Source organism: Solanum lycopersicum, chromosome 7, assembly GCF_036512215.1.
Source record: "Solanum lycopersicum chromosome 7, SLM_r2.1".
Taxonomy (NCBI): domain Eukaryota; kingdom Viridiplantae; phylum Streptophyta; class Magnoliopsida; order Solanales; family Solanaceae; genus Solanum; species Solanum lycopersicum.
This window is the reverse complement of record NC_090806.1, coordinates 3,806,661-3,831,513: the sequence shown is the minus strand read 5'-3', so window position 1 is coordinate 3,831,513 and position 24,853 is coordinate 3,806,661. Positions and strand designations below refer to the sequence as shown.

General features: G+C 30.6%; 3 protein-coding genes across 5 annotated transcripts; 1 reads left to right on the top strand and 2 right to left on the bottom strand.

The window, feature by feature from the left end:
- The first annotated feature begins 14,217 nt into the window (after positions 1 to 14,217).
- LOC101258167 (triphosphate tunnel metalloenzyme 3) lies at positions 14,218 to 16,702 on the top strand. Of its 2 annotated transcripts, XM_010324974.4 has the most exons (2): positions 14,218 to 15,346; positions 16,434 to 16,702. In XM_010324974.4, coding segments are annotated over exons 1-2 (609 nt in total). In that variant the 5' UTR covers positions 14,218 to 14,738; the 3' UTR covers positions 16,435 to 16,702. The 2 variants fall into 2 exon arrangements, with proteins under 2 accessions (XP_010323276.1, XP_004242731.1); XM_004242683.5 differs by lacking the exon at positions 16,434 to 16,702 and having other exon boundaries at positions 14,218 to 15,347.
- A 296-nt stretch (positions 16,703 to 16,998) lies between these two features.
- LOC101258873 (F-box protein At5g07610-like) lies at positions 16,999 to 17,949 on the bottom strand. Its single transcript, XM_004242977.2, has one exon. It carries the CDS (start codon positions 17,947 to 17,949, stop codon positions 16,999 to 17,001), a length of 951 nt encoding a protein of 316 aa, XP_004243025.2.
- Positions 17,950 to 19,333: 1,384 nt separating this feature from the next.
- On the bottom strand, positions 19,334 to 23,372 carry LOC101257872 (uncharacterized). 2 transcript variants are annotated; one of them, XM_004242682.3, is made up of 3 exons: positions 22,914 to 23,372; positions 19,964 to 20,076; positions 19,334 to 19,874 (listed from the first exon to the last, which is right to left on the bottom strand). In XM_004242682.3, exons 1-3 carry the CDS (start codon positions 23,040 to 23,042, stop codon positions 19,520 to 19,522), a joined length of 597 nt encoding a protein of 198 aa, XP_004242730.2. In that variant the 5' UTR covers positions 23,043 to 23,372; the 3' UTR covers positions 19,334 to 19,519. The 2 variants fall into 2 exon arrangements, with proteins under 2 accessions (XP_004242730.2, XP_025887649.2); XM_026031864.2 differs by having other exon boundaries at positions 22,917 to 23,288.
- Positions 23,373 to 24,853: the final 1,481 nt, after the last annotated feature.

The window sequence follows — 24,853 nt, the reverse complement described above, 5'->3', positions numbered from 1 at the left end:
ATTCTCTTTATTTAAATAAGGCTAAAATTAAAAAAACACAATTAATTCTTAATTATTTGAAGCACCATTTATTTTAAAAATAAAGTGAGTACAAATATATAGTCAATTTCAATCTGTTTAGAATTAAAGTTTTAAAATAAAATGAGGATGATTATGAAAGTGGTAAAGTATTGATTCTATAGAATTAGAAGACAGTGAAGATTACATTCTAATTGTTTTTTTTTTAAATGACTTAATTATTTTATTACTATTTATATATTAACATGAATATCGAATAACTCGATTTAAATGATAAATGAGTTAGGATTGAATTTATTCAACCTTTTTTCTAGGCACACATCATGAGATGTTTGAGAAATTGGTATGATGACTAGATTTAGAGTTGGACATATGTGATGTTTAAAAAATTGTATTACTATGATTAGTAACTTGGTAGTACTTGTGATAGATTCATGATGAAGACAACTATTAGACTAACACCAAAAAGTATGTGGTCTAAATGTATTGAGGATCTAATAGAGCAGATTTGAAATTTAAAATTTATTAAATTATTATAATAATTTTAATATATAAAAATTATTGAACTCGCAATTATAAAATATTTATAAGAATACAGTAAATCTTTTAGTACTTTTGTAAAATTTAATTAAAAGCTACTAAATTTCATTGAACATGTAGATTATGTTTTAGATGTGTCAGTGTCTATACAATGTGAATCTGAATTAATCAGATCTACAATTACCAATAAAAATATCAAATGATTAAAGAACAAGATGAATATCATTCAAAAAAAAAAAGTTTGCCAAAAAACTCTCTTAAACGCACTATAGTAGATGTTGAATCCTTCGATAAAAACTCTTCATGCATATAAGAAAAACAGCTTTTAGCGGCAATAGGTTATATATATTAATTAAAAATATTAAAGTATTTATCGACATTAGTTAATTAATATTGTATCCAATATTATATTAGACATTAAAAATATTTACAAAAAGTGTCAACTGACTCTAAATATACACATTTGACGATAATTAAATTATTATCATTCATTAATCATCGTTAAAAATCATTTTTGATATAATAACGAAGCAAGCAAGATCCAAATTCTACTAGGGAAGAAGGGAAATGGTGGAGGGTTTTGGTGATCATTTAATTTTGAACTGAATAAAGCCTGGCTAGACCAAAGAGAAAAAGATTTTAGATTATAAAAATCTTGCAAAATTCAGAAATTATGTGATTATTTAGTAAAAGAAAAAAAAAAGTTTGGTGATATTTTTCTGGTGAAGGTCAAAAAGGTCATATTCAGACAGGTAATAATAGGTATAACAAACTACATATCTTAAAGTTAATGGGACATTTATTTAACCATTTAAATAACTTATAATTAATATTTTATGTGATTCAATTTCTCTGTCATTATTATTATATATGTTGAATTTTTAAAGCAGTGTTAGTTTTGAGAGGTATTAGGGCTGGCCATGAACAGCGAAAAACGGAAATATCGTATTGAATTGAATTTTTTTAATATTTTGGTTTTAATTTTTAAATATTTGGTATATGTTTTTGTATTTTTTGGTATTTTGGTTCGGTTTTCGATATGTGATTTTGTGTTATTCGATATTTCGGTTTACAAAATATATTATATTATAATATATATTTATATTATATTAATTATTAATGTTAAATAATAAATATTATAATTTAAAATAAAAAATTTACGTAACTATTTTTAGCCCATTAAGCTTAAAAAACAAACAAAAAAATTGTAAATTTTTAAATTTTATAAAACCCAACTAAGCAAGCCCATTAAAAAAATCGAAACAACAAAATCGAACCGAAATAATATAAACTGAACCGAAATAATAAAAACTGAACCGAATCGAATTATTTCGATTCGGTGTTTGGTACACCTTGTGCAAGAACCGAAAACCAAAAAAAATGAAAAAAAATAAAATGAAACAGAACCGAATTACCGAATGCCCACCCCTAAGAGGCATAAATAAATAAATGTTATTTTTAGTTTGTCTTTAGTTGATATTTATGTTCTTTGATTTTGGATATACATATAAATTCATACTGATTTACGTTAAATAAGTATAGACACATGTTACTACATTAAAAATGATTTTTAGTGGAAATTAATTAACGGTAATAGCTTAATTGTTGCTAAATTACGTATTTTTAATGGCAAGTAGCAATATTCATAAATATCCCTAGCTAAAGCCTATAGTGACATTAAATCTGATGACAATTAACTAATGCCAATAAAAGTTTTAGCACTATTTATTGCCACTAAATCTTTTTTTTGTTTTAGTTGTCACATAAGATTAATTGTGCGTCTATTTGTTCAACTTTATACAAATTTAAGTGTCCATTTAACGCATATGCAAAGTTGAAAATATAAAAATATCTGTAAACACTAAGATAAAAGACATATTTATGTATTATGTTGTTTTTGAGATAATTTTTTTGTGTTTGTTAAGATCTTAATTAGCTCTATGCATTTATGATTCCTTTACCTAACAAGATTATTTTTTTGAAAAAATTCAAATAGTAGTAGCTGGGAAATTAACCTAATTATATTTTTTTGAAATTTTGTGAACTTCTGATCCTATTTAATTGCTGTTTCTCACTGATTCCCATGTTTGGTTATTTGTTATTTACTTAATTGGAAAGTCAAATTTTTTTCTTTGCATTTGATTAGTTTCAAATTTTACTCTATATACATATGCATGACAATATTTGATTGAAAATGAAATTAGAAAGGAAAACAATTTTTTTTTTGAAATTTTTAATTTAAAATAAAATTATATAATCAACTCTTTGTTATAATTTATATGACGTAATTTTTTCATACACGAACTTATTAGAAAAAATGATATTTATGGTCTAAAATAAGCCTAAGAAATTGATGTGTCTAGTAATGATTTTATCGATGATAAGATAAAAAGGATATATATAAATCTAAATTATTTTAAATATATTATTCTTTTGAGGATAAACTTATAAATAAAAAAATTGTTAGATAAATTGAGACATTTGAGACAAAAAAAAATTACTTTTTAAGTGACATGATGGATATATATATATATTTTTTTTACATTATTAATGCATGCAACTTAAAAGTCAGTTTGAATTAGTTTTGTATGCAAATCTGTTTTATGTGCCTTTTTTTTTTTGCCTTTTAATTATCTAGTTTTGTTGTGCTTAAATTAAAGAAAAAGTTAAATAGGAGAAGTAAAATAGCTTAGTTTACAAGTATTTCGTGTTTACGCAGTCTAATGTAAATAGTCTATCTTAATGTAAATATTCTAATGATTATTTTTATAATTTGAACTCGTCACTTATAAGTTACATGACGATAATTAATTGTTGTTTCAAAACTTTCCTTTGAGAAATAGGAGTAGTAAAAAAAAATTATTACTCATCCGTTCGTTCATTTTTTACTAGTCATGTTTCGTTTTATGTGAATCAACTTAACTAATTTTCAAACTCTATTGAATTTATAAATTTTTAAAAGCTTGAAAATTATATGAAAGATATTATAATCCACGATCCTCTTCATATTAATCTGACAAAAATACATTTTAAAATATGATTAACATTCAAATAATTTAAATTTGGAAAAGTAAACCGTGACAAATAAAAGTGAACGAAGAGAATAATAATTATAGAAAAGTTGGCTAAGGTGATGATGTTTCATACTTAAGTTTACTAAATATATGATTTGAGTATGATATAAGAATATAAAACTATGATTAATATCTTTCTCTCAAGGGACAATATTCTAATTTAATTTTTTCTCCTTTTTTTTTTCTTTAACAAACTTAAAAACCCTATCTTGATATTTATAATAAAGTAGTTAATTCTCACCAAAAAATAACTACTAAAAACCAAATCCATTGTTCTTTACTATACTTTATTAGGTCAAATTAATATCATTGAAAATTGCCTGTGTTTTTGACCAATGTCACATGTCTCATTAATTTTTTTTTCTGAAGTAACTTAAAATATAATCTTGTTATCCTCTTATCCTCTCTTTGATTCAAAAATATGACCAATAATAATGTTATAAATTTTATTTTTTTGGGATAACGTTAAATTACTTCAGGTTATATATGGCTGAAATCTTATAAACAAATTTCAGCAACATAGCTTAACTAAACTAATGTTTTGTTTTTTATTTGAACCCATTTTTTTTTATAATTTGTACACCCTTTTGGCTTACGTGACATTTAAATATCTCTCACATGTCTCAACTATGTGGAGTCACAGAGCGTGTCATGTAAGCCAAAATGTATATAAAATTACAAAAGAAAAAAAGTTGATGGGGTAATAGATTCTTAATTTAGTCTATAACGCACTTATATCTTATACCTTTTTCTTTCTCACTAATTCAATCAAAAATATCACCGACAATTAACAACTACTAAACACTTTTTAATAGAAAACTTTAATTAAAAAATAATGATTTTCTTTATAGGAAAGAAAGGGTTGATTTCGCAAAGATCGATATGATCACTCAATTAATGGTTATAAACTTATTATAATCTTTGAAAATTATTTTTTTATTTCAATTTCTTTGATAAAAATTACGACTTTAATTTCGAAATAACAACTTCTATATTAATTAACTCAAATGGATTAGATGGAAATATTAAGGGGATGCCATGACTTCTTCTTTTTTTGGTCAAAATTGTACTTATATCATTAACTTTATTCTTATTTGTTTATCTCCATATATGTTTGCGTGTGCATGCAAATACTTGTCTCTTATAATTGAAAGAAAGAAGTTTACAAATTTTATCTCAACGTGTTTAACTTATATATACTAACAATCTAAAAAAAGAAATTTGTCAAGTTATCCAAAAAGATTTCTATGTATTATACTTGTATTAGAAAAAATTACGTAATAATATATTTTTTTATATTATCGATATATATAAGCTAAATATGTTAGATAATTTAAGGAGCAAGTGGAAAGTCTCCATAATATGGTTTTTTTTTTTCTCTTTTTTAAATGCTTCAAGAGAGAAAACATTAGGAAAGACAAATTGGGTGTTTCAATTATGAACTTTTTTTTTGGGTGTATTATTTGATACGTTGCTTATTGACTTTATTGTCAATTTGCATTTGTTATTATATAGTATTTTATTTTATTTGTTGCACCTACTTTGTCCTTCTTGTTGTTTAACTTTGGCTTAGATATTCATCCTTTTTTTAAAAAAAAAAAAAAAAAAAAAAATTCTCCAAGATAAAAGGACTTTGATTTCTGATACTCGTATGGTAAATAGTTACAGTTTAATGCATAAAACATATCATGTAAGTAGGGTTTTGAAGTTTAGGTTTGCACAGTGTGAATTACATGCGAGCAGTTTACCCTAATGCAGGTATGAGTGATTGCTTCTACGATTCGAATTCTGGCCTATACGTAGGTCACACGGATATAAGTTTACTGTAATTTCAAGGTTCTATATCGTAAGCGAATTTGAGATTTTAAAGTTATTGAATTTCATATGGAGTGTAATCTTATCATATTGATGTATGCATGCTATATCTTTTTTTGTTGTTGCATATGCCAAGGGTTAATAAATATGTTATTTGAGCTTGCAATACTTGCTTAACATGCAAATTGTTGAAATGTCAGTCAAAATTCATTTAATTGTGACGGAAATTATCAAATATTTAGGAGAAAAAAGAGAATATTGTTTTTTTTTTCTTTTTCTTTTTTGGATGTCCTATGAAAAAAAAATCCCTAAATTGGAACAAAAATCGATTATCTCGAAGAATTGTTTAACGACAATAGGATTTTATTTTCTTGTTAATTACATAAAAAAAAATGGTGAAAACCATTTTCCTTGTCGAAATCTTCAATTCTTCATGGATCAAAGGCCCAATAGCTTATTTCAAGGACTCGTGTTCGATAGGCCCAAACCTCAAATTTGGGCCTATTCTCCAACAAGCCCATTTTTAATCTCCTTTATTTGCAAATGAAAATGAATATGAGTATGGTTGCGGTGGAGGAGGCGATGAAGTTGAAGTTGATGGAGTTGGATACACACCTGGTTGAGGTGGAGACGGAGGAGATGGTGGTTGTTGTTCACTCGGAGCCTGACCCTGACCCTGACCCTGTGAGTTACAAAGATTTTTTAGAGTGAGAGGAAAAAGCGGGCTTATCGGAAAAATCTTGGGCCAACAATTATCTTCAATATCTCTAACAACTTTGCAACATTGAGGCCCAATAGAGTGAAATGGAGCCCCAATAAAGTTAAATGGTATTTTGAACAATGACCCAAATATTTCTTGGACACAATTTGGAGTATTTTTAAAAGTTGCTAAACACTTATCAGCCTCAGGCCCATTAAAACTCCAAAAAAATGGCCCACCATTATTCAGCCCAGATGAGAAGCCCGGCCCAGAACCTGGGGTGCCCGAACCAAACGAGAAGGCCCGCCCGGAACCTTGGCCGTCCGAACCAAATGAGAAGGCCCGCCCGTTACCTTGGACACCCAAACCACCCAAGAAACCCGGCCCGAAACCTTGAACGCCAACAACATGCCAGAGTCTAGGTTCAATCGCGATTAATAAGCACAAAACGAATATTATTTTCATATTTATTAAAGAAACTAGAGACATTTTTTTGGGGATTATTTTGCCTCTAGCTATCTTGGGTTAATTTCTCTTTTTATTAAGTGAAAATAACGTTACAATTAGCTTTCCATTAATTTTCCTAGCTTTTAAGATTGCAGTTTAATTTAACCAAGTTAATGACATATTTAATTAAGTGTTCTAATTACATCAAATATTTTCAACTGTTTTCATCAATAAAATCAAGTGAAACAACCCATACATATATTTAATTTGTTCATTTTACCGTTACTTCAATCAACGTGAAATATATTTATTTGAATAATCAAAGATGGTAATGAAAGTAGAAAAAATAAATTTGCAAATGACATTCACAATTAATTGTGTCCTCCCTACCCTCCGAGGCTCCAACCCACCCTATCTTTACATCCATCCCGATAGCGTCCATCCCAACCACCTAATTTTCACCGTTCATAATATATATTTAGATTTTATATAAATGAGTTTCAAAATATATAATATTTTTCATACATACTAACACAAGAAAATAAGTAAAAAACCCCATTCATTATTCTAGAAACATCTTCCTTCATATAAAACTAATCACACTCGTTCATCTCCTTTAATAAGGAAAAAATTTGTCTGCACCGGGTGTTTATACCAAGCCACATGGTGTAAACATACGATGCAGATAAATTTTATCCCCTTTAATTATATACATCAACCTCAACGAAAGAGACATAATGTTTTTACCGTTAATTAAGGCTAATGAGAGTAATTGATTAAAGAATGTCGTGGTATATTTTAAATAATATTTACGTAATGAGCACTTGAGAATACATATCAATATTTTCCCCCCAAAATTTGAATTGAAGTGTTTAATTAATATGAATACCTTATTATGCATCCAAATGTTTAATTCCAATAAATAGAAATTTGAATACGTAATTGAAATTTATTGGTTTGCACTGAATGATGCATTTACATCTGAGCAATATAATTTTTCATTTCCTTTTAATATTTCATATATATCATACATATATGCTAGTATTCATATAAAGTAAATAGTTCATTCAACAATTTTTAATCGTTCCCATTATTAATTAAAATAGATACGTTTAGGAAAAGCATTGTGGGTTGATGGTTTACTAACGCTCCAAATGCCTCAATTAAAAGATAATAATAATAATAATAATAATAATAATAATAATAATAATAATAATAATAATAATAATAATAATAATAATAATAATAATGTAGGTAAAAATTTTCTTAATTATGTCGATATTTAAAAAAGTTATTTTGGTAATTTAAAATAATAATAAGTATTATTTTTATATTAAAGAACTAATAATAAGTTGCATACGAAATCCAGTTCCTGTCTTAATCTCACGTTGAACATTTCATGAATTGAGATTATATTCACAGTCTTTCAATAATTTTGAGGATGATATCGAATCCAATGTGTCTGATCATGATATCATGATAATGTCCAAACACTATTATATGGGTTGGATAGCGCACAATCATAAATTGACAGTATATTCACAATCCCTCGACACAATCCTGATCATACGGGTAACTTTGATATGATGGGATATAGAAGTTGGATAAAATTTATCTAACAGGTAGTTCTATAAGGATTGACACTTAATAAAACATATTGTAAGAATGTTTTAGATTAGTAATAATATTATATATTAAAATAATTAACTTCACAATCATGTTAAATATAACAGTGTTTTATAAATATTTTAAATATGTATCATTTGAAATTTATCGAACTAATATGACGAGTTTATGAAGGCTCAAATTAATGGCGGGGAATATAATTTTTGAATGAATTAAAAATTTAAAATCAATTATCGTAATGTAGAGAAGTATGAGGACTGGCTTTTGTTAGTAGTATTCTTAAAATAGGGCTTCGGGGGAATGTATATATTTGGATGTGGATGTTTGGTATTTATATACGTTGATGTAAGAGATTTTTGTCGATAAAATATTTCATAATAACATAGTTAATGTAATTGTATAATAATATTAAATGTAAATAAACATTTTTTATAATATGTACATTCAAATTAAACTTGATATATGTTCAGTGTATTTAATTTAATAGTAATTAAAGAGAGTTTGTTATATACGTTGTTTTTACATTTACACTTTGTATCTTCTTTATTTTTAGAATAAGAAACCCATGACTACTATTCTTTACATACACACATGATGAATTTTGCTTTAATATAATAGTCTACAAATCATACAAAAAGACAAATCGTACTAGATAACCCCCGTACAATAAGCTCGATCAAAAAAATATACTAGAGGGTTATAAATACACATTGTTGATTCAGACATGGTTTGAATATTGTACTAAAGAAAACAATTTTAGGGGGGGAATACAAAATTAGATTGTCCAAATGATATATTAATCAATTCATAATAATTGATCATTAAAATCATCTACTTTTTGGTCTTCCAAAATTATTTCACTTTAATGGTCATCTTAGTCGGATTTTTATAAATTCTAATGAAAACTACTAACATTAACAAGTTTACATAATTTAAGAAAATATAGTCAAAACACTAATTTAAAAGTTTGACTTATTTATAATTCGACCACCAGCTTAAAAAGACAATACATTTCTTCAACAATTCTAAGGAACAACATATCCTCATATAAATCCCACAACAACCAAGCAAAAAAAATATTCTGAAGATAAACAAACATAACTTGACTCAAACAATACCAACATCTAAGTCTAAATTCTAATTATTATTTTTTTGAGATCGACTGGATAAACCATAATTCTTTGCAATACCATAAGTCAATTTCAATCCCATAATTGAAAATGAAAGAAAAATAAACTCCAAGAAGCCACAACACAAGAGACTATTAAGACAATTGATTGTAAAACCAAGTATAAATATTCAGGGACGGATAGGCAAGGTAGGATGAAGCTTGCGAGGTAACACATGATTGTTCTTGAGCAAAGAGTTTTTCAAGGATCCGCGAAATAGGTCATATGAAAAGGGATAGTTAGGTTTAAAAATTCCCTCTTTATCATCTCCAACGCACATATCCTTAACAAATTGAGGAATAAACGCGTTTAGTGGATTAACACCCTCAAAGGTACATTTACTTGAAACATCATTGATAGCCTTGCAACACTTGTTACCTAGGGCAACAAGGTCTATAGAACCATCCCCTAAGTTACCTCCAAGAATCGCGGAGACCTTATAACCACACACCATTGTTTCTTCCATGGCCATCCAACATTGTGGCATCGCGTAAAATTCAGACAAATCACCAAATGGAGCATGCCATAAGAGCCCCGGTTGGATTAATATCGAGAAAGATAATATCAGAGTTAAAATTAGGCATGGAAATGAAGATAATACTGAAACCATGTTTTTTTTTTTGTGTGTGTAAGGAAAATGTCTAGTGAATTGAATTTAGTGAAAAGAGAAAGGTAGATTATGAAGTTGTGATTAACATTCTCCTTAAATAGGACTTTATAAAACTTAGGTGTAATATCTAATAAATTCTATTTATGAAGTTTAGGTACTAAAAGGGTGAGCATAAATTGACTGTCAAATTGTTTTTACATGTCACATTATTTATGTTGTGATTAGTTTTACAAGACACATGATTATTATTGTGACAATTACATTTAATTAATAATGATAGTTTTCAAATTTTAGTCAAATTTTGGAATAAAAATAGTCAATGAACTCATTAACACTTACATTACATTGAATTACATGAATTATCATTCAATATAAATTGCTTTTTTTTCTATCATAATTTGTGCAATTTTTCTTATTTCAAAAAAAAGATTTAAATTTATGTAAGCTTTGACCATAAACTCATTCACACTAGTAATGAATTTTACTCCTATGAATTTATTATCATTAAATATAAATTACTTTTTTTTATGTGGCATTTTTTTTTTATGATTTAAATTATTCGAGTTATTGAGCTTTGATCAACATTTAAAATATATAAATTTTCTGTCATATTGACATTAAAAATTTATGACCATTAGTACATTCTTTTTCTATTTTAATTAATTTATTTTATTTTTTAGTCTATTTTAAATTTTTTAATTTTTTTGATAGCTCGTTAATTCATGAGTCAAGTTAAAATTTGGAAAATTAAATTAAAACACAAAGAATATTTTTTAAAAAGAAGATAATTAAAATCTAGAAGTAGCTCAACCAATACTATTGCTTTTCAAAATTAGGTATTTATTCATTTATTATAAGTTTTTTGAATTTTTTTAAAAGAAAAATTGGCCTTCAAAATTAAAATGATAGCGATTACTGTGTTAAAAAGTGTCAACTACAATATATATAGAAATAAAATCAAAATTTAACCTATCTATATAACGTAATTTTTCAACGAAGGGGTGTGTATCGCTTGACACCCCTCGGGCAAGGATAGATCCGCCCATGTATATATAAATTTGTGATGTAAAGTGACTATTTATAATCAGAGATTAAAATAATGCGTAACATAAACAAGTATGAAAATTAAATATAATACTAAAAACATCCTGCTAAAAAATTTAGAGAAGAGAACATAAATTTTTTTTTTTTAAAACGACGAACTAAGATTCAAGTGTAATGTTTTATTGAATTAAAATTTTTCTATCACGATACATATTGTTCTATAAAATTAGTATTAGAAGTCTTGCTAGTGGCAGGACTAACAACATGTTAATCATGATTATTTTCTGAAAGTCTTGAGCTAGTAGGTTTATAAAATGTAACATTTTATGGTAATATTTCGTAATTACTTTTAAGATAAGTTTTTTTTGGTACCATCGAATTAATATTAGAAATTTTAGTAGTGATAGGACTAACATCATGATTTTCAGAAACTATTGGGCTTATAGCTCTATGAAATGTAATACCTCGTGGTAATAGTCCAGGCTTACCTCTAAGGTAAGGTCTCTTTGGTACTATTGAATTAGTATTAAAATTCTTGCTAACGGAAGGACTAACAACACGGTTTTCAACAATTTTTGGGCTAATAGCTCTATGAAATATGACACCTCGTGGTAATAGTCCAGGCTTACCTCTAAGGTAAGGTTTATTTGGTACAATCGAATTAGTATTAGCATTCTTGCTAACGGGAGGACTAGCAACATGATTTTCAGATACTCTTGGGCTAATAGCTTTATGAAATGTAACACTTCGTGGTAATAGTCCAGGTTTACCTCTAAGGTAAGGTCTCTTCGGTACAATTGTATTAGTATTAAAATTCTTGCTAACCGGAGGACTAACAACATGATTTTCAGAAAATCTTGGACTACTAGGTGTATTAAATGCAACACCTCGTGGTAATAGTCTAGGATTACCTCTAAGGTAAGGTCTCTTCGATACTATTGAATTAGTATCAGAATTCTTGCTAACGGAAGGACTAACAACATAACTGTCAGAAACTCTCGAACTAATAGCTTTATGAAATGTAACACCTAGTGGTAATAGTCCAGGATTACCTCTGAGATAAGGTCTTTTCGGAATTCTAGTAATTTCGGATTGTACAAAAATAGCTCCACATGTTATTATGAAGAAAATGAGGGGGGAAATGAAGAATTTTTGCACCATTTTGCTATACAACAAGAGCAATGAAAAATTAAACTTTTGCTTGGAATTTTAGAATTTTTATAGTTATATTTGCTTGGAATTTTGGACTTGTGACTTGTATAATGTTCATGTATGTAAAGTATTTAATAGATATACTAATAAATGAAATAAAAAGATTAACAACATTGTTAATGAAAACAGTTTCAGTACTAGTATTAATTGTGGGTCTACAATTTAAGTTACAATTTCTAGAATATGATAAATATTTTTTTTTTATATTTATTAAACACAAAAAATTCTACTATTTGGTCTGGTGTTGACTATTGAGGTCCTAATATAATGGAAAATAAAAGATATGTTATCCTATTAAACATACTTCAAATTAATATCTTTTCTTTATTTTTACTTGTCCGCAATAAATTCTGAAAAAAATAATTATTTTTTACTTATTTACAATGAACTTTTCATTTACTTTAAAAATAATAAATAAAAGTGAATATTTTACTTTAATCTTCATGACTATTAGAATTTTTTTTAAAAAGGAGATATATAACTTGGAAAATTATTAGTTAATAGTGAGAATAAAATAGAAAAAAAAATATTATTTTTCTCTTAATATGTTGTAATAGACAAATAAAAATAAAAATTATTACTCCCTCCGTTCTATTTTATGTAGCAATATTTGACTGGGCATGAAGTTTAAGAAATAAATAAAGACTTTGAAATGTTTATCAAATTATTTTTCAAAAGTAGACTCATTTTTCTCTCTCCTCATAAATGTATTTGAGTAATATTTTTCAAATTAAGTGGAAATAACAAGGGTAAAAAAGAAATTATACCTTTAAATACTTACCATATAAGGAAATGTGACATTCTTTTTTAAACTAACCAAAATAAAAATAATGTCACATAAAATGGAACAAAAAAAATAATATTATGAACAAATATAAGTAAATGGAGGTAGTACAATATTATCAAAGCAATAAAAATTAGCAAGAAATGATTCTTGAAATCAATAAAATTGGTTGTAATTGATTGGCTAAAACCGGGTTATAACACAAATTGTCCAATATAATTCTTACTAAAGTTTAAATTTCTCTATATGTTCATTTTTAAAATTATTATGGCTATATACTCTTATTACATAAAATTAAATAATTTTTTTTTTGATAATAATCTCAAAGATTTGTCATTTGTCAATTTGAGTTACTCCCTCTGTTTTAAAAGGATTGATTTAGTTTAACTTGAAAAGGTGTTTAAAAAAATAATTCAATTTTGTGGTTCTAAATTAAATTATGTCAAATGTACTAAAATATCCTTCTTAAACATGTCAGGTGAAATGTTAAAGTTAAAGTGTTACCAAAAAAGGAAATAAGTCATTCTTTTTTAAACAAACTAAAAAGAAAATAGAGAAAAAAAATTTGAAACGAAAGGAGTACATATTTACTTAGTTAATTAAATAGACTGAATCAAACAAGTCAAATTGATTGAAGAAATAAATAAACGGAAAACCTTGCTTAACTTAAGCAAATTTAGTAAGTCGTGTTTTCATAAGCTAATTTTATTACTCTAGTGAAAATCAAGATTAAACACTTACTAAACATCTACCCTATCCCTCACACTCTTACGTATCGTTTCATAGTGTATTATATTGTATTGTATTGTGTTGTGTTGTGTTGTATTGTACTGTATTGTTTTAATAAATACAATGTTTCAGTATATTGTATCGTTCTTCATCGGTACATGCATTATTTGAATGGTAAATCTAAAAGAAAAACAGCATATGTAATAGAGCTACTATGAAAATGTTTTGTAAAACCTGAAATATAATTATTAAATAATAAATAAAGACAAAATGAGAAGAAAATATTAAGATAATGACGTAATCACACCAAATCGATCGTTATATAAAATAAAATTTTCATTTGCCTATCGATGAATTTAAACAATACAATAACAATAAATTTTAAGGTACACTCCAAAACAAATATTGTATTCAATCTCCATATCTTATAGTGTTAAGAAGATGTCTTCAGTAAACTACACACAAACTATATCCTATTTAATCACCTCTTCACAGATGTTCTTCGATATACTCCTACGACTCGTAACATCCAGTTTAGCCCATCAATAAATCTTTTCTTTCACTTGTCCGAAGTAATTCACCTCATTCTCTAATCTTTTCCATCACGAAAGTCACTCCGAATGAAAAATTTGGAGTATTTTCAAAATTATAAGATAACCTAAGGTCTCATTATGAAAATTAAAATTCCACTTTTCTTTATATAATTAAAAAAGACTGAACTTTTTTAGCTTGAGATTTACGAAAGAGAAATGCTGAGAAGAAAGCCCAGCAAAATCGAAGTAAAAATCGAAGACAAAGAAGAACTCGAAGAAGCTCGCAAACGCGCCGCCCTCATCGCCGCCTCTTCCTCCACCAGTACCGCCGCCGGTACCGGCGGAGCTGCCACAGCCGGTGTCTCCTCTCTCCTCCAACACTTCGACCGATCAACAGTCGATCCTTCCTCCAAAAACAACCGCATCGGCCTCAATTAATGGAGGTTGAAGTGAAGCTCAGGTTGCCTGATTCTTCAGCACATCAGAAGGTACTCTCACTTTTCTCATCGCACCACAAAAAAACACACCACCAGCGTAACACTTTCTTCGATGGCGCTGCCGGCGAGTTGAGCTCGCGCCGGGCTGTTCTCCGGCTTCGATTCTATGAGAACTCGGAGAAAGTGAAATGCATGGTGTGTCTCAAGGCTAAAGCTGTAATTATCGACGGTGTTAGTCGAGTGGAAGAGGATGAAGAGGAATTAGATCCGAAAATTGGATATGAATGCGTTTCTAACCCTAGAAAACTGATGGAGGTAGATTCTAGGGTTTTGAAAAGGGCAAGAGAGGAATTTCATGTTGGGGAAGAAGGGTTTATTGGATTGGGTGGGTTTAAGAATGTGAGGAATGTGTTTGAGTGGTGTGGTGTGGAATTGGAGGTAGATGAGACTATGTATGACTTTGGTACTTTTTATGAGATTGAATGTGAAAGCTTGGAGCCAGAGAAAGTTAAAGCAATGATTGAGGCATTCTTGAAGGACAATGACATTGATTACAGCTATTCAGAAGTGTCAAAGTTTGCTACTTTCCGGGCCGGAAAGTTGCCTTAGTAAGTGAATCTTGTTGTACTTGATTAATTATCCTATTTTGCTGCATCTTTTCTATGTATCAGTTGTGATTTACATGTATTTGAATGGTGTATCTGTGCATTTGTGTGAAGTAATCTTGGATACACATGATCTGATGTTATGCTTGATAAATTGGCGAATGGAATGAAATTTGTGAAGTGTGTATATGATTAGTGTTAGGAAGTAAACTGCTGCAGTGTATTTACATAGAAAGCTTCATTACAGTTGTGTAATGAGCTGAAAAAGTCTAAAAGGGTTGGTTAAGTATGAATAATGTTACAAAAGGATGCTACTTGCGGGGATAAAATAGGGAATTCTGACACGCGTGAAGTGAGAATTAGAGATTAATGAACACCATTTTTTAACACATATTTGCATTGGCTAAGTGATTGTACAGGCAGAAGAAGGAGGATCTCTGTGAATAGTCTTTCAATATTAAACACTACATTTTGCAGAAAAGGTTATGATCTTCTTTTTGCTCTTTGGCATTTTGTATCTGTTGTAGTATTTTGGAATCGAAATGGCCATTTTAAAGCTCTATTTTTTGTGTGCAAATGATTGATCTTGTAAAGAAAGTTTCCTCTTTTTTGGTTGTTGGATTTTCATTTGATTTCTCAAATGCAATTTGATATGCAACATTCTTGAACTATTCGAAATAGGTTAACTTTACCCTTCGTTATGTTGTGACTCAAAAATGCCTCAATTTGGATTAGTTCAACGGCAAATTTTGATACATGAGCGAACATTACAAGTGATTGAGTTCTTGGAGGTTTTGTTTGTGCAATATGGTAAAATGATTGCGATGCACTTCTCAATTGCCAATGGTTTTACAAAAACCTCTGGAGATTGCAGCTGTACCTAGTGTATTGATATTTTAACCTTCAGCATGATTAGTTTCTCCAATCGTACTGGATTTCTTGCGTCTTCTTTGGCGTTTTCCATGTTTTGTGAACAAAGTGAAATCTGAACACCACGACAATTATGTCAGGCATCAATTCATATCACTTGATTTCTTGTGGTGATGTCAATTTAAATGACTAAACAGGCTATATATCTATTACACTGCAGGTTTACCTTCTAGATGGTACGCCATATCTCGAAGGCTTGAAGTGTTCATTGCCTCAGTATTTTGCAGTTGAGTCTTACCATCTCGCATATGTTTGGGACGAGACTTGACAAGCCTGAAATAATATTTTGTGGTTTCCTAATCACATACGCTCTTGCTGATAGAGTTTCTTATGTATTTTTGGGGTTCTATTTAGAACATCAATATCTTCTATTTGTGGAGATGGAGTATTAAGTATTAAGCTTAATGTTGAACTTTATGTTTCTCACCAGTCTCTTTGTCAAACTGCTTGGAAATGCTTTATTTGAAGCCGAGGGTTGATCAGAAGCAACCTCTCTATCTCTATGCAGTAGAGGCAAGGTCTTCATACAGTCTACCCTCCCCAGACCCCACTTGTGGGATTATATTGGGTATGTTGTCTGATTTCTCATCTTTTATTGTTAGCTTTGTCAGTTCTGGTTACTTTGATCATAACAGTAGAGAATTTTTGACAAGATTTAAAATAAGGTATTTTGATGTAACATACAATAAAATCAAGTGACAATCAAACCAAACATTGTATTTAAACTAACGACCATCCAAACAAGCTGTCAGTATTCCCCCAAGTTGAAGAAGCAAGCAACGATAACGTTGCAAGGTGCTTGTGAACTTACCAACAATAGGTAGATTCAATGTACTGGTAAGTGTTTGATCTATCAAAATGCAGACACCAAGCAAATGCATCATGAACACCATTGTCAAAACCCAGAGCTTGTAGAATGACTTATCCACTAAGTTGTAACGTAGTATAACCATTTCAGTAATATGCAAAATCAAGAATGAATCATCTTCTTTATCTCCCCTTACAACATCTAGCACAGCCATGCCATAGTAATGAAATTCTGTTGTCTCGAGGAAATCTCGAATTATATGAGGGAATGCCAACACAACGTCTTCAACATTCATCTCGTACTTCAAGAACCAACCTGCACCATCATGTTTCATCTCGTAGATGTTGTACAAAGCTAAGTTCTGGCGATTCACTTGTATAAGGTGCAAATGGCCATAAGACTCTCCAAAGTAGACGATCCTGTAATCATCATCTTCGTGATCCTGGACTTCAGGTATGTCAACTTCTTCAAACTTTTCTTGTTCTATGTTGAAACGTTTGATACATGACACATAAATAGCTCCATTCCAGTAAACTAGTCCGTTTTTGAAACGTATATCGTAATCTCTAGGAAAAGTTTGTCCAGAAACTCTCCATTTCATATGTTCAGATGAGTAAATCTCTATCTGGTGATTTGTAGGTTCAAGTTTAGAAATTTGGAGGGAGATAACTTTGTAATTTGGTGATTTCCATGGATCAAAGGCTAAACTCATTCCGATAACATCCCCTGATAATGGCCTGGGAAGTGTGACGAATTGATGAGTAGTCGGGTTGAATATGTAGTAGTTTTCATCAAACGTGAACGGGTTATGAACTGTATGACAGAGCAGAAGTCCACTGCAGGATTGCAATAGGATTGTGATGATCATGTTGTAGAAAAGGGAACTTTTTCCAGGCTAAATGACAGAAACTTTTTGTAAGGGTTGGTTAAGAATGAAGAATGGTACAGAAAAACACCACTAGCAGGGCGAAAACAGGGGACTCTGAGGCGCGTAAACTGAGGGCTAGAAAGCCATTTACGCGATACACATTTGCAATGAACGAGTGATTTTACTGGGAGATGAAGGAGGATCTCTGTCAATAGTTCTTTACTAGAAAACACTACATTTGCAGAAAATGTTATGATCTTCTTTTTGCTTTTTGGCATTTTGTATCTGTACGCAGTGTAATTCCACGAGTGGAGTCTGAAGAGGGTAGGATGTATGCTGGTCTTACCTTTATCTTTACGGTATAAAGAGTGTTTCTGATGGACTCTCGATTATGTTTGAATCTAGTGTAGATATTGGAACTTGAATTGGCCATTTTAAAGCTGTTTTTTTCTGTGTGTTTTGCTGCAAAAATTGAGCTTGTAGAGAAAGTTTCCTTTTGATTTTATTATATTTTGTTGATTCCTCAAATGAAATTTAATATGCAACTTAAAAAGTCAATGTCTTTAGTTTATAGGACATGAGGATTCAAAAAATGTGGAGTTAGATTAAGCTAAGTTCATAACTTTGATTTAAATACTACTCAATAATTTAATATTTATCGATTCAACCTTTAAAATTTTATTATTTAAATTTATTTTGTTTTTAAAATTTTAACTTCAATTTTAAAAATAATTTATTTTCACTATTGAGTTTCCATTTGGACCATGTACCTCCACTCAACCTCCAAATTTTGAGAGGTTCATAAGTTTACTATCAAACTTCTCTTTCTTGATTCTACCACAAGTAAAATCCGAGGGAAGATAGAGTATATACAGACTTTACGTTTCCTATAGATGGGTAGATACTTTACCAACAACAACAATATATCCAGTGTAATTTCACAGGTGAGATTTAAAAAAAGTATTCCGCATATGAGATTCTAAGGAGGATAACATATATTCAAACCTCATCTCTACCTTTATAAGGTAGAGAGGTTGTTTCCCGTAGATTGATAGATACCTTACCAACAACAACATAACAACATACTCGGTGTAAGTCCACAAATAAGATCTAAAAAAGGCACCAACAACAACATAACAACATACTCGGTGTAAGTCCACAAATGAGATCTAAAAAAGGCACCAACAACATACCCAATATAATCTCACAAGTGAAATCTAAAAAAGGTAGGATGCATGCAAATCATCCCTATCTTTGTGAGATAGAAAGTTTGCTTTCGATAAATCCCATAAGTGCTGTCTAGGGAAGGTAAGATGTAGGGAAGAGAGGTGGTTTCCGATAGATCGACAGATATTTAACCAAGTATGCAGAATATGAAGTCCAATTAAATGTAACATGTAGCACATAAGTAACAATCCACATGATAAAAAACACTTAATTTGTTGTGAACAAGGATGTTTAATTTCCTACACTGTCAAGAGACAGAAAAGCTAAACCTCCCCTTCTCTTTCCACTACATACTCTCCTCAACCATGATAGAGAAGCAGAATATTAACATCTAACAAAAACTTCACTTTCTCTTTTTAGCAGGTGGTTGATCCTCGTCTTCCTCCTCGTCTTCTTCCTCTTCCTCATCATCATCGTCATCGTCGTCATCAGCCCCCTCATCACCATCGTCGTCGTCGTCGTCATCTTCGTCATCACTTCCTTCGTTGCCATTAGCCGCAGGATCCTCCTCAGGATCTCCTTCTTCTTCTTCGTCATCTCCCCCTTCTTCACCTGAGAAGTCTTCGTCATTTGCATCATCGTCGTCATCCTGATCCTCAGCATCTCCATCATCGTCGTCATTATCATCCTCTGTATCGCTGCCATCTTTGTTCTCGGTACAAGCTTGGTTCTTTTGACTAAGCGCCTCAAAGGGAAACCTAAAATTGACATCATTAGACTTGTTGAAGCTTGTAACATGGAACTTTCAGTTCAGCGATACCAGGAATGCACATGAGACGAATAATACCTTCTATCGGGGCTTATCAGCTCCGACAATGGAGCAATGCTTACAAACTCTGACGATGGAGCAATGGTTGCCAACTCTGACAATGGAGCACCATCCTTCAGCAAACATCCCACCTGAAATCCAAAGGACTCCCGTAAGGGGATTTAGGCAAAAATTTGAGGAACATCAAGTCCCCAAGCAGTGCACCGTAAGCTTAATGACATGTAGCAGTGAACAGGAAGTTTCATAGTATTGAATGAAACAAATGCAGTTATGTTAAACGAGGCAGAACGACCGGAATTCAAGGTAAAAGCCAGAAGTACATTAAATCTTCAAGGCTTGTGAGTACAAATACAGAGATACAAATGTCTCAAGAAGGGCACTAAACATACGAAATGCCTACATACATAAAAATTCTTTAGCATTAGCATTAACAGTGGTGACAAATTTCATGGAAAGAAGATGACTCGTCACAATCAAACATGAAGCTCTGTTCAAAGAAACAGTACCAAGCCAGAATAATTATGACCAGTAGAACAACAAAATCAGTAAAATATGTCACATATAGCAGAAAATTGAACTAAACCATATTTGACAGCACATATCGATGTTCAAAATATTAGTCTGATCTGTCCATATTTTCAAATATACGAGCAACAATACTTGCACAAACATTCTCTATGCTACTTCTTCCATAATCTTCCAAAAATTCATGACTCATGATAGTATGCTTTAGAGAACTCTTGTTTCTTCAACTTTCTTTTTGATAAGGTAGGTTAAAACCATTGTTTCAACCAACTTCTACAATTATAATCCTTAAATCTGAGCATAACAAACAGTGGTATATGAATTATAGGGATGTAGAACAGAGAACATCTATTAGAGAATGACACACAGACGTGTCTGAATTATAGGAAAAGGAAAACACAAAACACCTATATACTACGTTAACAAGGAGATGATTTCATCTCAAGAGGCCTTTGTGTGGTTAGGAAGAGACGCTACTGAACATTTGCAGTAGTCAATTACAAATCAAACACAACCCACGTTCAAATATCCATCTCCAAACATTGTAGGCCAGCAAGTTAGAAATTTTCGTAACATTAACAGCCTCACAATAAGCAAGGTTCACAGAATTCAACATGGGATTAGCCCTTTTTACGTACCTGTCCTTCACAATCCTCAACTCTTTGGACCACTGAACTATCATGACAAGGTGCAATTGCTTGTGGTAATAGACCTGGATTACCTCTAAGATAAGGCCTTAATGGAACTTTCGTAAGCTCTCCTTGTACTGACATGACCATACATGTCACCATGAAGGAGAATAACAAGTGTAGGGACATGGCGTATCTCGACTCCATTTTCACTAATAGAACTAGTGAAGGAACATTTCCCAATGGAGCTTAAATACAGAATATTCATATAACAAGAGGGGAGAGAAGTTACAATTACTTGAATCTGGCATTGACATTCAATGCTGGTTTAGGAATAGGTTACTTTATGTTTGAAACATTTATTAGTCTACCGGATGAAATACAAGTAACAGCTTTGTTAATGAAACAGTTTCAACTTTCAACATTCATGTATTCAAATAAATTATGGTTTTACAAGTTGGTCTTTTGATAGTCAGTGTCAGACCAATGTTTTGAATGCAAAAGGCGACAAAAGGTCCGCCCTTGCCACAAGGCGAGATGAGCTGCAAGGCGCTCACAATTTTGAAGTGCGGCCAGCACCAAATAAACAAAAAAGTTTAAAATATTTAACTACATATATAAATAATCAAAATCTCAATAGCAATAACATATTAACAATATTTCAATTCAACTGAAAATAGATTGTAGATACTAAAAATCTAGAACTTGAATGAGAAAAAAAAAGTATAACAAAAGTCAAAACAGAGATAGAAATAACTCAGAAGTTTGAAGAAGGAAAAAGAAACAAAGGAAGAAGAAATATGTACTGGTTGGACTATGGAGTCACCAAAGAAGTCTAGTCGAGTAGACCTGGTTGGAGTCACAATCTCAGTCTAAAAGTGCAATTGTGAAAATTTGGAAAGAAAGCCCTAAAATTATCTTAATAACTTTAGAAATCCTAAATTGGTCGCCTTCTTTTCTTAAGAAAATACAGAAGACCACGTCTTTGGCGCCTTTTGAAGATGCGAGTGCCACAAAGCTTAATAGGCGATGAAGGGTTGCCTCGCCTCTCGCCATTGGTGACCGCCTTTCACAACACTGAGTCAAACAGGTTACAAGATCTGACGATTAAGTACAACAACAACATACCTAGTGTAATCCCACATTGTAAGGTCTGGGAAGGGTAAACTGTAAAAAGACCTTACCGTGCAACTTGACAGTAGAGAGACGGCTTCCAATAGACCCTCAACACTAAGTGTACAAGTAAAAGTTTTCTAAAACTAATTAACTAACTCTAGACAATCTAAAGGTAAAGGTCTGAAAAGCCACAATGTAATAACCTAATCATTACTACCTCGTGAAGGTAGAGAAACTATTTGTAATAGATCCTCCGCTCATGTAAAACATATATCAACAGAAAAAGACATGTAAAGCAAATACATAACAAAGAATCCATGCTGAAAACCATGAAGAATAACACAACACAGTAGCACATCAAACACTAACAATGAAGAAACAAACTGAATTCTCCAGTAAACAGTTACTTAAAAAAAAACACAGTCCATATACACAGCTTCGAGAACACAATAACAAAACACATAAAACTAGAAATTCAAATGAAACAGCTAAATTATCAACTATATAACCTCAATTACTCAATAAAGAACCAAAAAAACTAACCCCAAATAACAAGAACATAGTTTGGTCAGGGGGGTTGGACTCAAATACAAAACCACACACAACAGAAGCAAAAAAAGAGCAAGAAAACTAAACCCCACAACATAAAAATCAAAACTTTACATGAAAACAAAAGGGGAAAAGTGTTTTATTTATACCACCATGAGCAGAGAAGCAACAGATCTCTGAGTAACCAAAAGGGTCTCAGCAACAACAGCTTCAAGAACAGAGTTCACCACTATTTTCCCAAAAGCTGCTACATCAGAGCTGAAACTTTTTACCTCCATTTTCCCTTATAAAAAACCCAAATTTTCCTCTGTTTTTCAAGAAAAGAGAAACAAGAGTTAAAGTACAACAAAAATTAATTTTGAAAAGAGTTAAAGTTGAAAGATTTGGAAGAGAGATGAGGAGAAAGTTTTCTGGGTTAGGGTTGGCTTTGAGTGTACTGTCCCCACATTTGGGGTGGGGTAGGGGGGTTTGGGGGGGGGGGGTTGGAAGAGGGGGGTGGTTGGAGGAGGAAAAAAGAAAATTTTGGGGAAAAATAGGGGCAAGAGATAATTTTGTATGCGGAACGAGATAAATAAGGATGTTTCTCGAAATATTTTATGAGTTTTTTCACGGTCATACACTTTGTTTGGATGGTTATTATCCGTAGTTGTTTGGATGGTTGTGGCCCATAGTATTGTATTGTTAGTATCGTTTTGTTGGGCAAGTAAACTAAAAAGGGATAATTTTATAGGCGGGATGAGATAAATAAAGATGTTTCTAGATAATACTGTAGGTAGAATGAGATAAATAAAGATGTTTCTCGATAATTCTGTAGGTAGAATGAGATAAATAAAGATGTTTCTCGATAATTCTGTAGGTTGAATGAGATAAATAAAGATGTTTCTCAAAATGTTTAATGAAAATTTTCATTTTTCTATACCCTGTTTGGACCGTTGTTACCTATATTATTGTATTAATCTCTAGACACGTGCGTTGCACGTGAGTCTTGTGTTAATTAGTACAAAAAATTATATGATATAGATGCTACTAAAATTTGCAAGTAATATTGAGTAACTAAATTTTAAAAAAAAAATTATAGTTGTTTGTAGTTATACACGATCAATTAAATTGATATATGTGATATTTTTCTTATATAGTTCTAATATATCTTATACTTAGTGCAACATTTTCTTGATTTTTTAAAATATTTTAATAACAAATAATTTATATTTTACATAAGTAACAATGATTATGTTTGCAAGTGTTCCGCACATGTTAAAGTTTGTATCTTGTGTAAGAAACTATCACCTCTTTTTTGTAGACACATGCATATCAAGAAGTTGTTGCTGAATAAAAGTCATATTTTTTTATCTACAAATATTGATCAACATATGTTTTTAAGGTGGATACTGTATCATTGTCAATCTCATGAGATACACTTATAAGAAAAGGGTGTATATTTGTGATAGATATAGTTAATTATAAATTTAAGGAATCTCATAGTGTAATACAATAATTACATTTTATCCCGACAAATTTAATATTTACTAATAATCCCTTATAATTGTTGTGGCGTGATACATTAGTATGTTGTGATACATGGTAAATGATACACAGTAACTTAAAACTGTTAAGATTAAAAGGGGGGAAAAATGGAACATTTAAATTTGTTATCTAAATCAGCTTAAATTACGGTAATGGTTCATTAATAAGCATTAATTCAGCACGTAATTGGATACAAAAATCAATTGAAGTAGACAATGTTATTAAGAGGATATGGCCCAAATCTATTTTTTGATGGAGAAAGTATACAACACAGAATGAGCATAAGTTTTTCCTGGATTCACAATTGTGGAAGGGAACTTTAGATGATTTACAGCGTCAGGGTACCCTTGAGTCTCCAAAGACAATGTTGAACGAGGCTGATACACAAATCCACCTTTTCCTTTTACATTTATGATCCAATTTGCAGTGTAGAAATGCACACAAGGCGCAGTCGCTTGGATATTCATTACTCTTCCTGATTTCTTGTCATAAACTATTGCCACTGGTTTCATTTTCTTATTGCTGTCTAGTAACATAGTTTCTATCATATCCAATTTGGACTTCA